General features: G+C 52.7%; 1 protein-coding gene across 1 annotated transcript; it reads left to right on the top strand.

Annotated features, from left to right (window-relative positions):
• The first annotated feature begins 7,929 nt into the window (after positions 1-7,929).
• On the top strand, positions 7,930-15,655 carry MYMK (myomaker, myoblast fusion factor). Its single transcript, XM_061352303.1, has 5 exons — positions 7,930-8,064; positions 10,647-10,761; positions 13,165-13,313; positions 14,231-14,347; positions 15,327-15,655. Exons 1-5 carry the CDS (start codon positions 7,930-7,932, stop codon positions 15,471-15,473), a joined length of 663 nt encoding a protein of 220 aa, XP_061208287.1. The 3' UTR covers positions 15,474-15,655.
• Positions 15,656-16,147: the final 492 nt, after the last annotated feature.

The following is a 16,147-nucleotide window of genomic DNA, read 5'->3' as shown; positions in this document are numbered from 1 at the left end:
CAAAGCAGTGCCGGTCCCTCCGCTGGAGGTGCAGGAGGGCTAGACTGGGTCTGCCGGGGTTTCAATTGCGCTTTCCGCTGAGTAATAAACCAGATCCCCTGCGCTCTGCTCTTGGTGTCATTTGCTAAGGCTCGGCATCAGGCATGCGGCTTCAGGCAGCTTTCTGGCACGTAGGAGGACGGTGGTGGTCAGAAAACGGGCATGGTGCACATCAAGAGCCTTTTGGATGAGAACAGTCCCCTGGCTCAGTGGCAGGCGTGTGCATGTCATATCTGATCTATGTGTGTCAGGGAGAAATGCCTATGCATAAGGAAGGACACACTTACACAGTGCATAACATATATACGATATATGTGGTCCATTCTCTGCAGTCTTGATATGTAAAACGTGGTTAATAAGGCACCTCACCCATGTGGTGACCACACTCCCATGCACTCCTAGGCCCACCGCCTCTGCACACACGGCAGTGTCATCCCGGCAGCTTTGAGCAGCCCACCTGCACTATTTCCTTCATTGCTTCAGCTCAAGCCTCCCTCGTTCCCCTCTAGACCTGCTCCACATAGGGCAAAACCTGTGCTCCCAGCAGGGCACTGCACCCCAGCACTGGTTCTGCCCCCAAGGTGGTCTCTGCAGCTTATTGTGGTTACTGCTACCGGCTGTGCCCAGCCCTTGGTGGCAACGTTCAGCCTCTTCACCATGTGCCATGGGCCAGCAGCTCCCATCTGCAGGGCCTTGGGGTGAGCTCCCACCCCGCCACAGGGCACAGATCCCTGCACAGCTTCCAGCACCTGGTGAACCGCTGCGGGTCCGTGGTGGTGTTCCTTCAGAACCAGGGTTGCTGTGTGAAGCTGAGCAGAGAATCCATCCCAGAAAAGTTATGGGAAATGAAGTCTCCTTTTATGTTTGGCTAAATGTCTGCCAGCCTGTTCTAATTTACCCAGCCAGGTTGATTTGCAACTTTCAATTTTCCATTGGTTGGCTGTGACCAGGACACTGGGAAAATTTAGCACTTGAGTTCACCCAACTTCTGCATTTCAAAATATCCAAGCCTGAGACACGCAGGAGAAAACCCTTTCCGTTTTGGAATGGCCAGGAGGGAAAAGTCTGAACACGAGAGGTTTTAAAAGCATCAAAATATTTCTCATTGAAAAAGCCAGAGCAGCCCCAAGCATCCCCCCGCTCTCCCCCCAGGGTCCCCCAAGCCTGGGGGGTTGGCAGGATCTTGCACCCCAGCAGACCCCATTCCAGGGTGACCCTGTCCTGCCACAGGGATTCCGCAGGGCTGGGGGCTGTCCCTGCGGCAGGCGCTGAGCGCAGCAGGCGAGACGCGGTCGGGCGGGCTCTGCCTTTACCAAAGTTCACCAAAGCCAAAAGATTTTTTTAGATTTTTTATGAAGCAGTTGAGATGACTCAGCGGTTTCTGACGCAATCCCTGTTTCATCGGAAAATTCCTAACCAGCTCCTAGTGGCAACTGATTGCTCCCATAAATCACACAGTGTTATCCCTGGCTGCAGCAGCACAGCATACGCAGCCCCAGCCCATCCTCATGAAATCAGCAGGAGCGATGCCATAGCCTCAGTGGGAACAAAAACATCCCCAAAAACAAAAGGCACCAGAGAGCAGCTCAAAATCACGAGCCTCTGTCCAGCTCCATGTTGGCCAAGCCCCACAGCTCCAATGTGGGGCTGGACCGGTCCTGCTCCCAACACCCCGAAACCCCCAGGGCCAGTGCTGTCCCCAGAGCCCCACTGCTGCTGCCAGAGCTGCCGGCAGGTTCGGCATCAATCACTGGCGGCCAGGCTCAGACAACAGCGGTTTTTATCTCCCAGTTTTTGGCATAAGCGTTAGAAATTATTCGCAGATGTTATTTACTGCTTTTGGGATTGGAATAAATTGAGACAAGATGCACCTGCATGGACACTGAGAGGCTTTCCCACCGAGGGCTCGGATCGGACTTTCCCAGGGAAATTCAGGATTCAGGCAAGGGTCCCTGAGCCAGACCTGCTCCCACATCCCACGCTCTGGCCAGGCAGCCCAGCAGGGCCTGGCGCTGTGCATTCACCTCCCAGCACTGAACAGGGGGGCTCAGAGCCCCCTGCACAATGCCCGGCCCCACAGCGGTGTGGGGCTGGTGGGCTCCTGCCCCAAGGGACGCGCAGCAGCCGTCCAGCAGGGAGCTGCCAGGCTTTCCATCCCAAACCAGTGCTGTGCACCATTCAAAGAGCAAATTAAAGGAAAGACAGACACTCAAAATAACCTCCTCCAGCCGGGGGAATGTCGCCGGCAACTGGCTGCTGGTTTGGCCAGAGAAGTGCCTGCAGAGGAAAGGAGTTTCCTTGGCTGACATGAGTTCAGCAAAGGACTGGGCTGGGCACTGTTGCTGCTCAGCAGGAGCTGGGGCTGCTCTCTGCGCTCTGCAGGATCAGGCCCTCTCTCCTCTAGGGAGGGGCGGGGGGACCCCTTTGCTGTGGTCAAGGGGCATCCATCCTTGACCTGGAAGAGAGAGTGATGTTCAGCTCTGATCCACAAGACGGTGGCTGTCTCACTGTGCGCCCCATCATGGGACACCTTCCCCATCCTGCCCCACGCACCAGCCCTCTGACCCCCCAGAGCTGACACCCAGCACCACCAAGCCCCAGGCATGTCCCTGGAGCAGGTCCTGCTCTCGGTGAACCACGGGCTGGGGCGTTCCGGCACTGCTTTCCCAGCAAAATCATCCCTTTCCTGGCTTGGGCCTGGTGCTGGCGTGGCAGAGAGCATGGCTCTGCTGTAGCCAGCCCCACCGAAACACCCGCTCAAGTCCAGGCAGGCTGCGCTGGAGCAGGAGCAGGAGCATGGTCTGGAGCCTGTTGGCCCAGGACCCCCCAGCAGCTTTGCCTTTGCTCAGGGCCAGACAACTAACGGCTTTTCTTCCTCTGGAAGACTTCTGACAGAAGGGACCCGTTTGTTCAACACTTCTGCACAGCCACGGGCATTGTTTCCAGGCGAGCCCGGTGCTTCTTGGGCAAATTGAAGCCACACATGGAGCGGATGAGGCCCCTGCACAGCCGGAACATTGCCAGGGGGGTCGAAACATGTCAAAGCTGAAAAAAAGGCCCTGGCAGCCAGCCCTACCTTCTTCTCGAGAGCTGTGGCTGTGCCTACCACTGCGTAACTGAAACAGGCAAGAGGAGACCAAAACCAGTGTCCTGTAGAGACAGTCCAGTCCCTTGCAGAGTGATCTGCGGCGCACTGTTGGGCAAGCGCTTCGTCTCTGCGTGCCTTCCTGGAATGTGGATGGGATGATTTATGTCTGTCAGCGTGAGGGCTGCTTCCACAGAGACTTGCAAACTGTTGAGTCTAAACCAACAAAGCCGAAGCCCCCAGACTGTTCTTGCCACCAGACTCCTGCTCAAAAACATCTCTGGGCAGTTTGAAAGCCCCAGGTGACCACAGTATCCCCAGGTATGGTCCCAACTGTAGTTTCAGTGGCTTTAAAAGCCCCTTGTTTTCTGTGCAAACTTGAATTTTACCTGTCCCCAAGGAGTCAACATCCCTGCAAGAACTTGGAGGAGCTTCAGACGAGTCGTGCTTGGTTCACAGTTTTAGCTATACAAAGATTAAAAACCCAAAAGTACAAAGCCTTTTCTTTTAATGGAATGAGTCTTGCAGGGAAGCTGTGCTGAGGGACATCAGCTATGCGGCACTGCCAACCACAGGCATTCAAAAGTCATGAGTCAGACTCCCCAAAAACCCGAGACCTGTTTTGTTCCCTTCTGGATTTTGAGCCTGGAAGCATCACAGCTTCAAGCTTTTCTCTTCAGAAAACGACATTTTTGAACACTGGGGTGGGAGTGCTGAGACCCTCACATCATCCCTGGGCTCCAGGAGTCCTGACTGTAAAAAGCCCATTAAACACCACGAAACGGGCAATAAACCCCTGTGCTGCCTCCTGGGATTAGGCCACCCAGGACACAGCAAGGGGTAGAAGCAGTGACGAGAAAAGACGTGTTGTTACCGTTAGTGGTGACATGCTTGTTACAGGCCATGGCAGGGCAGAGGAGAAGGGAAGAGTGAAAAAAAAGAAAGCCCTAAGGAAAAAAGCAGCAGGGATACCTGCGAGGAATATGCATGATAGGTTTATTCAACAGTGAAAGGGAAAATTTTAAGGGCAAATATTCAGTAAAGCTGCCTAAAATGGGGCCAGGCCTTATGAAGCATAGGTATTTTAAGTGGCAATTTATTCCACTAATAAAAAAAAGAAGGATGCAGGTGCTTTGGCAGGGCTGTGGACGGGACCAGGTGAGCACTGCGGCAGTTCAGAGATGAGTCTGCAACACAAGGGGCTCAGGCGCAGCTGGTGGCTCTGCCTTTATTGGGCTCTTTTTCCCTGGTGTTCAGATCCCTGCTATCCAGAAAGCACAACCCACACCAGCGACCTGTGCGACAGCTCTGGCCACAGGCTGCAGTGGGTGGTGAGAGGTGTTTTACCCAGGTGCTGCAGCCATGCCTTCTCCAGCTGGGCAGGGAAGGGATTGTGCCCATGGGCTGCTTCACACTTGCACCAGGTCCTTTCACACCAGGAGGTTTCCTGATCAAATTCCCAGGGCAGAGCAGCAAGAAGACAAGGAACCTTTGCCAGATGGATGGTGCAGTGCTCATTACATTGCTCAGGGCTCCTTGGGGCTGACTGTGCTGCTCCAGGGCCACGGCTCTTGAGCATCATCCTGGCCAGGCCGTCGTCCAGCTTTTCACCACCATTCCTAAGACCAGAATGTACAAGTCACAGTGTTGTGGAGATGAAAAGCTGGACTCTGAAGTAATGGAAGTGGTAAACAATGCTCTGCAGTAAGCACTGAGCTGGCGCAGCCATCCGTGCATACCTGCTCACATTGAACTTGGACGGCAGCACCGCAACTTGCAGCCCGTATAGGAGCTGCAACCTTGACCTCCATTTTAGTGCCATTATCACCATTATTTCAAACCAGTTGGTAACTGGGGGCACACGATGGAGCAGGTTTCAATTCTGAGGCAGTCTACACCCCACACAAATGAAAGATCATCCTATACTTAGTCCAAGAAGAATATGCTCTCAATACTCACAATAGGCCCAGGCTCCTCATTCTCTGTTCCAATATATACTGCTTTCAAACTATCACCTTAATATTAAAAATAAAACAAAGCTATCTATGTCTCTCTGTTTTGCTGCAGTGTCTGTGTTGAAAGGGTAGGCGTGCTTACAGAAAATCATGGTTAATGTTACCCTGGAAGGATCCAGGAAAGCGTACCAGAACCTGGTTTTGGCATCTGGGAACAAGTTTTCAGCCATATGTATCACCATTGCTGCGTGCACTCTGATCCACACAAAATTAGCCCTGTGGAATGTGGATGTAAGATTTGCTTTCCAGAAGTACTTAAATGCACAAGCTAATTTGCTTTTTCTACATTTCCTACCTGTTTAGGAGAGTGGGAGCAAAGTCCTGGTCCTTTGTTCCTGGGCTCCTCCCTCGGAAGGTCTGCAAAGCCCACGTCTCACACTGCGGCTCATTTGCAGCCTGAACAAAGACCTTTTAAGCAGCAGCTCCCAACAGGAGCTCGTCACCTGCCTGCCCCTTGCCTTGCACTTCACTTTGGGGTCTCTTTTTTAACAATGGCTGGAACACGTGTGCAAAACGGTGGGATTTTTTCCCCTCAGTGCCTACAGCACTGGCTGCAAACCAAACACCAGCCCCAGCTGTGCAGCTGGGGGAGAAGAGGGAAAAAGCAACCCCCCCGACAACCTGTGGAATGTTTTCTTGCTCCCGACAACTCCAACACTTCCCTGCTCAGGGGAGTGCTCGCCACAGTTGGCACTTGCTGCATTCAGCAGTCAGCCGGGGTTTCCTTTCCAGTGGGCTGCAGCTGGACTCTGGGCACAGGATGGGGACGAGGGGAATGCATTTAACAATGGTGTGATCGTGTTCTCACCTGATGCCACTTGGCTTATGGCACAACCACCAGCCTTGCAAGGCCTTGCAGGTAGGCGGCTTGTCACATCACTGCACGGCTTTGCAAATGGTCCCACAAGGGTGTGGGTGGCTCCTTTGCACCCAGATGTGGAAGTCTGTGCTCACCAGCAGGTTCCGAGCTGTGTCCTCACCTCTCTGACACCAGCCTCATGGCCACAGAAGCAAGACGGATGTGGTTTTGCTTAGCCAGGAACCCAGAGCAGTTTGTGCAACCAGCCAACCCCATCAGGACAAGCACTGCTGTGCGGTGGCCCCACCACCTTCCTTGGTCCAAGCAGCTAATGGAAGAACAACAGGGAATAAAGGGTATGTCTGAGAATGTGGCAGAGGAAAGGAAGAGGTACTTTGGGGCACACTGGCTCTCGGTTCTGATTTCTGCCCAGGACCGGATGTCTGGGGAGGAGCAGGTATTCATGTGCTGGCCTGCAGGGATTAATTTGCACAGTAAATAGGGACATGGGTTTTTCACTATTTATTGGTAGAGAGATAAAATTTTGCAGGGGTTTGCGGCAAGTTTATGGCTTGTCCATGCAGGAGGGCAGCCGAAGACATGGTGTGGGCAGCATCCCACAGAAGGATGCTGCCTGCAGCCAGATAGAGAATGTGGATGGTTCCTGCAGTATCAGCTAAAAGCAGGAGCCATACCCAGCTCATCTCTGCTGAGCCCCAAGCAAGGCTCTCAGCACAGCCCTCTCAGATCAGTGTTTTAATACTGTCATGCTATTCTCACTGCACACACACCACCCCATTGCTCCCCCTCCTGGAGTCCTTTCCAACCTGGAGTGGTTTAAAGAGCATTCTTTGCTGTGTGCATCCTTTTTCCCAGCGGACCCCTCCCGGGGAGAGGCGAGCCCATCCTGTCGGCCTCAGGAATGGTGGCTCATACCACAGCTCGCACCCTCCCCCCAAATCCACAGCCACGAGGGCGGTTGCTCAAGTGCAGCATTCCTGGTCCCTGCGTCCTGGGAACAGCTGTACCGAAGAGATGCCGAGAATCCATGAGAGGCTCCAAGGAAAAGATATTAACAGGGAAGCAGCAGCGGTATCATAAAAGTCATAACAAAAGAGAGAAGCCACTGAGTGCATTAACAGCCCCAGCGCTGGTTGGCTTTTGGTCTCCTTCCCTCCAGCTTTTCTGCTCAAATTCTTCCATCCCAGAGAAGCTCAGCTCCTGAATTTCAGACAGAGCTCCTGGAGGTGGCCACGCTGCAAAAACTGAGGGCATGGCTGGGAAACTTCACTGCACTTAACTCCACCAAGTGCACAGGAGGGCACATAGGCACGTAGCTGATGTTATAGACCCTGCATCAAATGGGCTCCCCAGGCCTGTGCTCTGCTAGAGCAGGCCCACTTGCTCCAGGAATGTCCTTGTGAGGAAATAAAAGGCAGATCTGGAGCTTGGTGTGTGTTTCTCAGGTATGGCAGAAGTAGCAAGACACATCCCAGTGTTTTAGAATTGCCTGGTACCTGCCATGTACCAGTTCTTCCCTACTTCATGCCAGTGTGGCACAGAGGATGCTTCTTCTCTGCAGGGCTGCTCCAGCAGCACTGACCCAGGGTTGGCACAGGGGCAGTAGGATGCAGATGTAGGGTCTCCCCATGGGGAGCAAGCAAACCCTCAGTCCTCACCCACCCTGCATCAGCTCTGACGCTCAGCACAAGGCATGCAAGGACGACATTCCCCTGGCTCCTTTAGGAACACCGGCACAATACTGGGGGCACAGAGCATCTGCTGCAGGAGCCGCCGGCTGTGCCAGGAATGTGGCTGATGGGGAGAGCCAGGAGCAGAGGGGCGGCTGCGGCAGCAGCTGCTCCCTACCCGAGCCCTCCCTGCCCAGGACATTTAAACTTTAAAGCACACTCGACACAGCTCTTCCCTGCACTGCCCCTGTCCAGCGCGCAGAGATCAGGTCCCGGGAGCCGGCAGCACACAAGGCACCCATGGGCTCACTGGTGGCCAAGCTCCTTCTGCCCACCATCAGCACCTTGGTCTTCCTCCCCACCATCAGCATCGCAGCCAAGCGGCGCTTCCACATGGAAGCCATGGTCTACTTCTTCACCATGTTCTTTGTGGCGGTAAGATGCACCCAAACCCTCCATGTGTGTTGCATCCCCCCTGGGATCCTGCCCGCGGCAGTGGTCTCCATGGGGAGGGGTACCTGGACCTCACCCAACAGCTGCTGCTGGTGCGACCCCCAGAATATCCGTTTTCAGTTATTTCCCACCATGCGCAGTGCTGACGCTAATTCTTCAGTTTAGGGTGTCCTAAGGGGTGGCCTTACATAGATTTAATGGTGGTTTATGATTGTGAGGTTAGGGAGAGGGTCTGGGTGCAGAGACTTGATTGATTTGCAATGTTTTGGAGCTGGTTTTTCTCTTTGTTTTACAGCTGGTAAGTGGCCATGCTGAACTTGGGGTTTAAATTCTATCCAGAGTCTCTTTCTATGCTTCTGTCAGTTTAGCCAAAAGCACGGAGTCGAATTATTGATTTTGCAATTGCTGACTGGTGGTGGGAGCAATGCTGGAGTCAGGGGAGTTTCTGCACTGTGAAAGGAAAGACTAAGACTTGCTGAGCTATCAAGAAACATTATTATTAACCCTCCATCCTGGCAGAGCAGTTAGGAGCCATGTGTTTCACCAGGCTCGGGATCACCCTCCTTCCCCCCCTGGGAATAATGTGTGGAGAAAGTCAGTTGTCTTTACTTACACAAAGTAATTAATACTCCTGCTCCTGGAAGTAAGCTGCCCTGCACTCTGTATTCCTGCCTCTGCACACACATGGGCTGAGCACCTAAAGCAGCATCCCAGTAGGAAAAATCTCCTATTTAACCCCCTGACAATGCTCTGCTAAAGAATATGAAGGAAATAGCCCAGCAACCCAACCAATACTGCATTTAGCTCTTTTCCCCACCTGTCTCAAGGCATCTCCATGATGGTTGTCACATCCCTTGCACAGGAACAGAGAAACTGAGGCAGAGAGTAGATAAAGGACCTTCCTGGTGTGTAAAACTCTTCCACATTAGCAGGACTCTGAGCAAGGCCAGTCTTTTAGTCCTAAGGATCCACCATTTAATCCTACAATTAAAACACAATGCAGGTGGGAAAATTCTGCCAGTTCCATCAAAACTACAGGACTAGTTAATAAAACCGTCCCATCTGAGCCCCCCCTCCCCCCCCCCCATCTCCCCAGGGAAGCCAGACATCTATGATTCCACTCGCACTGGGGTTGTGTCTGCTTCACCTCCCCAAGAAGTCAATAGGAAAATTGGCATGGGTTTCAATGGGAGGTGAAATAGGTCCTCAGCAAAGAGCCTGAAGAGGCAGAATATCTGTGTGTGGGGAAGGGAAGGGAGCTGACAGCAGGGTCAGGGGGAGGGAGGAGGAAGGACAGCAGCTGCTGCTGTTGCCTTTCTTGTAGCATCCCACTCCTCCTCCCCCAGGAGACCTCATCAGTGTAGTGAAAGCAGATGTCCGTAGCAGACAAGTGCTGCGATGCCAGCCAGAAACACGCTCTTTGTCTTCTACCATTTCTTCCCCGTCTCCAGACTCCCTGAGCCCTATCTCAGACGGAGAAAAGAATTATGGCTGTGGTGCAATCTTTTCTAGAAACTGCTGCGAGCCAAAGGATTTGCAGCTATTCCCATTATAAATAATATCAGCATCCCTGCTGGGCCATGGCAGCAGGGACTGTTCCAAGGGCATCCTGCCAAGCAGCGAAGGGGCTTCTTCAGAAACAGCCGAACACACTGGTGCTACCAGACCTGCAGGGCTGAATGCTCAGAGGAAAAGGGGAGCGCCAGGCAAACATCGGGAGCATTCCTCTGGTTGCACTGGAAAATTTCTCTTGGCTGGGTCTGCATTTATGTTGCATGACAATGGACTTTTTGCAAATAACCTGATCAACGAGCTAATGGGCAGCAGCCAGTGGCTTTTAAGAGACTGCACTAATGAGTGAATTCCCCACTATTCAGACTCTGGCCATGCAAACCCCATCTCGCTGGCTAGTGACCTGGCATCCACACACATTTCATCAGGACACTCATTTTGAATTGTTTTACAAGAACCTTTTGCAATTAGAACCACAACCCCAGAGTCCTTCTTCTGCTGGAGAGGATGTCCTTGCACTGCCTGGGGCTCGGCTCGATGCAGCTTGGTCACAGAACCATAGAATCATAGAATCACAGAACCCTTTAGGTTGGAAAAGACCTTTCAAGTTGCTCAAGATGGTCTGCTCCATAACCTTCCCCTCCACCAAGGTCAGGCTGACAGCCTGTCATTGCCCAGATCCTCCTTCCAGCTCTTCTTTAGAGATGGGCATCCCATTTGCTAACTTCCAGTCAATTGGGACCTTCCCAGGCCATCAGATTGCAAATTCTGGCACAGATCAAGATGCCAGCAAAAGCTCACCCACACATAATGCAGGCTAAGGGAGAAGAATTCTCATTCTCAGGAAATGTGTGACATGTCTCAAATACATTCATTACTGTGTACCAGTAACCCTGGTGCATTTGAGACTGTATTGTTATGGCTGGCCATCCTCTCAAAAGCCATGCAAAGGCTGTTTCAGACCAGTTGGTAAGAGCTTTTACCTCACTGCTCAGTGAGTAAACAACTAGTTTGCTAATCCTTTCTTTTTTTTTTCCTTTCCTTTTCTCTAGATTTACCATGCATGTGATGGCCCCGGCTTATCAGTGCTGTGCTTCATGCGCTACGACATGCTGGAGTACTTCAGCATCTATGGGACAGCTCTGTCCATCTGGGTGTCCCTCATGGGTAAGCACTGGTCTCTCATGGTTCCACCGGTGTTTGCAGGTCGGGCAGGATTTGTCAGCATCACTGGTGGGATGGTTAGTGGGTTCAGCTCCCAGAAACCCTGATGCCTTTGAGCTCCCATCTACAAGACTTAGCTCTGAGACTGTCTTTTCTGGCAGTCAGCCCATGCTATGGTTTAATCCATTTTTGTATCACTAATGACTTGGAAAGCTATTGCACTCAGTGGGGTCCAGGCATACACGAAAACCGTCCTGGGTGGTGGCTGGGGAAGTTTCTCTCTTGGATAAACAGAGCTGTGGCACCCGCATTTGCGTTAGTCGGGTGCTCCCCTGCCCTCATCAGCTCTTCTGCATGTCCTTACAACAGTAGAATTCTCTATTTCAAATTGGCAAGTCACACATGAAGCCTTGTGCTTTAGTTCAAAGCAGGACAGTACTATGCCATGACTTAGTCTGAAACCTTGTCTACCAGGGAATCTCCCATTTCCCCTTTTTCCCACGCTGAGCCCATCAGCTTGTCCTGTCCTGACTTGGGTGACATTAAGACATGCAGAATCTACCATTTCCCTTGGTAACATGCAAATCAAAGTAGTTTTAGTCAAAACAAATATATCTTCCTAGTCTATCAAAACCCTAGTCTGGGTTGACGGGAAATACTAGATCTGCTTAGAAAAAACAGAAATGTATTTTACTTCCTTTTTATAAAAATTCCTGTCCCTTTCCCTGTTCCTCAGTTTTCCTTTTCCCACATTCCCTTTCCTCTTTTTTCTCATTTTGTCCCTTGTTTGCCACTGAGACAAGGTATAACAGATTTAAAAAAGAAAAGTCCACTACTAAAGAAGGATGAAAAATTCAAACCAGTTATGTGAAGGTCATGAGTATTTCTGATAGGAGAAGAGAGCAGGGTAAGGGGAAAGACATGGGACAGGCACTCAGCAACAAAGGCTTTGCTCGACAGACCCAGACCTTCTCCAGTAGCTGCACACCCAGTCCCTGCTCCAGCCAGACAGGGTCCCCAGCCCTCCCAGGGCTGAACTGGGGTCACCACACTGATGTAAAGCCCCCAAAACACCCCCAAGACTCTCCCCTCTTCTCCTTGAGACTCCAGGAATGGTGCAGGACCTCCAGCCAGGATGGGGGGCTCCTGCAGCTCCTGCGTCCAGCACGAGCCGTGGGGCAGCATCCCCTCCACTGGCCACAGACCCATCCCTCCTCCCTTCACCACTGAGCAGTGCAGAGAGCATGAGCCCCCTTCTAGGATATGCAACAGGATAACTCTTCCATGCAAGGAAAACTGAGTGGGGAAAATATTAACCTTAGAAATGGCTCTGTCCCCCCCGCTGCAAGTCCCAAGGGGGACTCCCAAACTGTCCATGGCACTCCAAGGCTCTCTCTGCTCAGCTAGAGAAGGCAATGAGGAAAACCATCTCCAAAGGGCATTTTCAGTAGATAACAGCAGTGTCAGGGTAGGTCAGAGCTGATCCAGACACTCTGGCTCCTTGCAGCAAAATTCAATTTGATTGCTTCATTACTGCGTTCAAAAACCTTGCAAAAAAATACAAATCCTGGACTCCAGTGTTTAAAATATTGACCTGCAGGGAAAAAACAGAGATTAAAATACGGACATTATCCCTTAGCCAAACTCCCTATAAAACCATGATCCAAGGACATGGAAGGTGTGGTGACTGAAGCCCAGGGAAGCCTCTTGCTGTGGCTTGTAGAGCCCAATTGCACATGTGTGGACTCAGACCCTTGGGCACACTTCCCGGAATGCAAATCCAGGACAGCCATAACACAGCTGTGCGAGTTGGAAAAGCATGGAGCCCACTGGGATCCATAACTTTTATCAGTTATTACCCCATTCTGTGCTAAACAAAAGCCTCTAATAATTCACTCGCACTGGCGACTTCCAGCTTGGAACCTCCGGCAGGTGCTGGCGGGGCCGGGCAGCCCAGTCCCATCGCTCAGTGAGCACCGTCCTACCACAGCAGTGTGGTGGAAGCTGCTTAGGGCTGAGCCAGCAACTTCGGGAGGGCTGGAGATGCAGGACAAACCCAAGAGCTGATGGAGAGCTCACTGGGTGCAAATGTGTTTGCAATCACCTCCGACTTCTGGGTCGAGGCAGGGAAGGGGAAAGGTAGGAAATCTCCTTTAGCTCCCACACACAACACTGAATGTAAGACCCCTAAAATCAGCTCCTAGACCCACCACTCAGATGTCTCAGGGTGGTTTGCTTTGCCCCCATGTGCCTCGGTTTCCCCATCAGGGAGGCATAAGAAGGGCAAACCAGACCTGGATGCTGAGGGTCCCCAGGGCAGGCAGGACAGGCCCCAGTAAGACTTTAGGGGAGCAGCCAAAGATGAGGGTGGGTGAGCTGATACCCCCTGTGCTTGGTGCCATGCAGCCCTGGCAGAGTTTGATGAACCGAAGAGATCGACCTTTGTCATGTTTGGTGTCCTCACCATCGCCGTGAGGATCTACCATGACCGCTGGGGCTACGGTGTCTACTCAGGACCCATTGGGACGGCCGTGCTGGTGATAACCATGAAATGGGTATGTAGGGAAAGGCTCAGGCCATCACAGTGGTTAAACAGAACTTCTCCTTCAACCTGAGCAGAAAGCAGGCAGACAGCAAGCGGCCCCACTGATAAATGCCAGATTCTATCAGTCTGAGCAATCTACCACATCTTCTGTCCCTGCATTTCTAATCAGGAGGAACATATTTATAGAGTTTTTACAGCTACTCAGAGGCAGAGGGGTCCGGTAAGCTGCCCCGGAGCCAGTGGAGGATGTGCATAAAACACAGTGATAAAGTGGGAAGGAATCTGCCTGTAGCCTGCCTGCACCAGGCTGGGACAGCCGGGCACTGAGCTGCATCCTGTGTCCTGCGCACAGCAGATTCCACAGACCCAGGCAGGAGCACACTGGTGGAGCCACTGGCAGGAGAGGGCAAGGAGAAGGATCCAGTGATGGGATAAAAACTGCAGGAAGATGCTGCCAAGCATCACAGAAATACAGTGCTTCAAGTCCCAGCTGTCTACCGTCACTAAGTCCTGTCCAGCTGCTCAGCCAGCAGCTAAAAGCAAGTGGCCATGATGAGGAGGGTATGAGCAAGGAGGGGACCAAGGCAGGGGATTACCCTGAATCCCCCAGCTGGCAGATGCTGTGCTGGAACCCACTCTCCCAGAGACTGGGCTTGCGAGGGCACACACTCCCTGAGCCAGTTTTGGGGCTGAATATTAAGAAAACATTATGATCATGAATGAGGCAGGAAGACCTATTGCAGCACACGGGTCCTCCTGCACATCACAGGCAGAGGTGCTTCCTGTGTGCAGGCAGACGTCACAGCTGAGCGGAGCTGCTCTGGGGGTCTTGCCTGGTTTTATTTCAGCATTCATTGGATCATTCAGACACGGAGCAGCAGCTAAATCCGGGTCAATACCCTTGGTATGCTCTCTCTTTCCTTTCAGCTACAAAAGATGAAAGAGAAGAAAGGGCTCTATCCAGACAAGAGCGTCTACACCCAGCAGATCGGCCCTGGCTTCTGTTTTGGGGCATTAGCACTGATGCTGAGGTTCTTCTTTGAGGTATCTGTTTGCACACTCAAACTGATTTTACAAGGTGTAAAGGACATTACCAAGATAGGAGACCTACCCCCTTTGCATGCAGGGCTGCCTCCAGACTTGGACAAAACCCAGCTCAGGTCCCTCCCTGCTTGCCCCCATCCCAACCCCTGGCCCATTAATTGCAGTGTGGGCAAGGACAGACATGGCAGCAACTGACATGCAGGGTGATGCTCCCTCTTCCCCCCTGTTAAGTGAGTCACAAGGACATGGACCATGCTTTCTGTAGCCATATGTGGTCCTCAAAACAGCTTTATCAAACACGAGTGGTGGTTTTTGGATGCTGGGCATGGGTGACTTAAGGACAGTGTGCAGAGCCACGGCAGGGCTGGATACGGCCGAGGCATGGCCAGGTCGAAAGCTGGCTCACACCAAAGAGAAAATGATCCGTGGGCTCCCAGGGGCACTCAGTCCGTGCTTCCAGGCTCTTGCTCCTCCCGCTGGCCAGGCGCCTGTCTGGCACAGAAGGGTCCGTCGATCCCATGGGGACGGCGATAACCCCCGACACGGCTCCGATCCCGCCTGAGCCGAGCCCAGCCCCGCCGCAGCGGCCGCGCTGTGTGTCGGGAGCCACCGTGCACAACCCCGCAGCATCCCCAGGGGTGTTCTTCAAAGCATTCCGTAATTGCACGTTCTAGCAGAACATAAAACCGTCACTTAGCAGAAGCCACCTCCCCCCACACCACAGCCTCACCGCCACAGCCTTTGCGGGGTAATGAAACACTTCATTCAACGACTGGGAAACGTGCAAATTAGAATGTGCTAAATCCACTTTGCTGTTTTGTTTTAAAGGCTGCACATCCTTTCTTCTCTGACAGAAAAAGAGGCAGAAGGCTCAGGAATTCATTTTTATTCCTTTCCTTTTGGCTACTTATAGAATCCTGATGTTTTGCACCTAATACAAACACCCCGGCAGGTCTCTCTAACGCTCTCCCCATTGTAGGAGTGGGATTACACCTACGTGCACAGCTTCTACCACTGCGCCTTGGCCATGGCCTTCGTGCTGCTGCTGCCTAAGGAGAACAAGAAGGCTGGGACCGGCGGGACCCCCGCCAGGCTCGACTGCTCCACACTCTGCTGCTGTGTCTGAGGTGTCTGGCTGAGCAGGGCAGTGGCTGTTCTGCTCCTGAGGCCATGGAGGGGCACAGCCAAATGCCCACTGCATTTTCCTGTGGGACATGGGCATCTTTTCCCACCAGGTCTGGGCACACCCTGAGATTTCCTTCTCTGGAAGGTCTTCACCTTTCCACAGTCGGCCCTAGCAGATGTCGGGCTTCCAGATGGCCACACACCCATACTTCTCCCTTGTCCGGGCTGGTGAACCTGTCCCTGTCCCAGGAGACCCGGGCATTCCCAGGCTGTCACCGCCCAGGCTGTCCCTTGCACTGGCCCAGGAGGACCCGAATTGTCCCCTTGGTGCAGGCCTGCCCACGCCGAGTGCTCAAGGCTTCGTTTGCAATGCCCGCTTAACAGAACCTGTATTTTTGTGAGATGTTTACTGTTTTATTTATGCGTTCTCTTGATGTAAATAATACAAACTAACAAAGACTTCGCAAGTGTGAGATGCCAGCATTTCTTAAGCAGCACAAGACACTTCCCAGCTTAGCTCCACAGAGTCGGGGGCTGATGCCAGCCCCAGTGCAGAGCTCGGGGCGAGCACACCTCCTCCCCTGCCCACAGCCCGGCGGGCGCTGCGGCACTGGGCACGCTGTGCTTGCAGCCTGGCTCTGCTGCAGGTGCCTCCTTAGCATGGGAAGTGCATGG

This window comes from Neopsephotus bourkii, unplaced genomic scaffold (genome assembly GCF_033783945.1).
Source record: "Neopsephotus bourkii isolate Nb327-2 ecotype Australia unplaced genomic scaffold, CSIRO-AGI_Nbou_v1 NB_659, whole genome shotgun sequence".
NCBI classification, from domain to species: Eukaryota; Metazoa; Chordata; class Aves; order Psittaciformes; family Psittacidae; genus Neopsephotus; species Neopsephotus bourkii.
The sequence above is the reverse complement of the archived record's forward strand: the minus strand, read 5'-3'. Positions and strand labels throughout refer to the sequence as shown.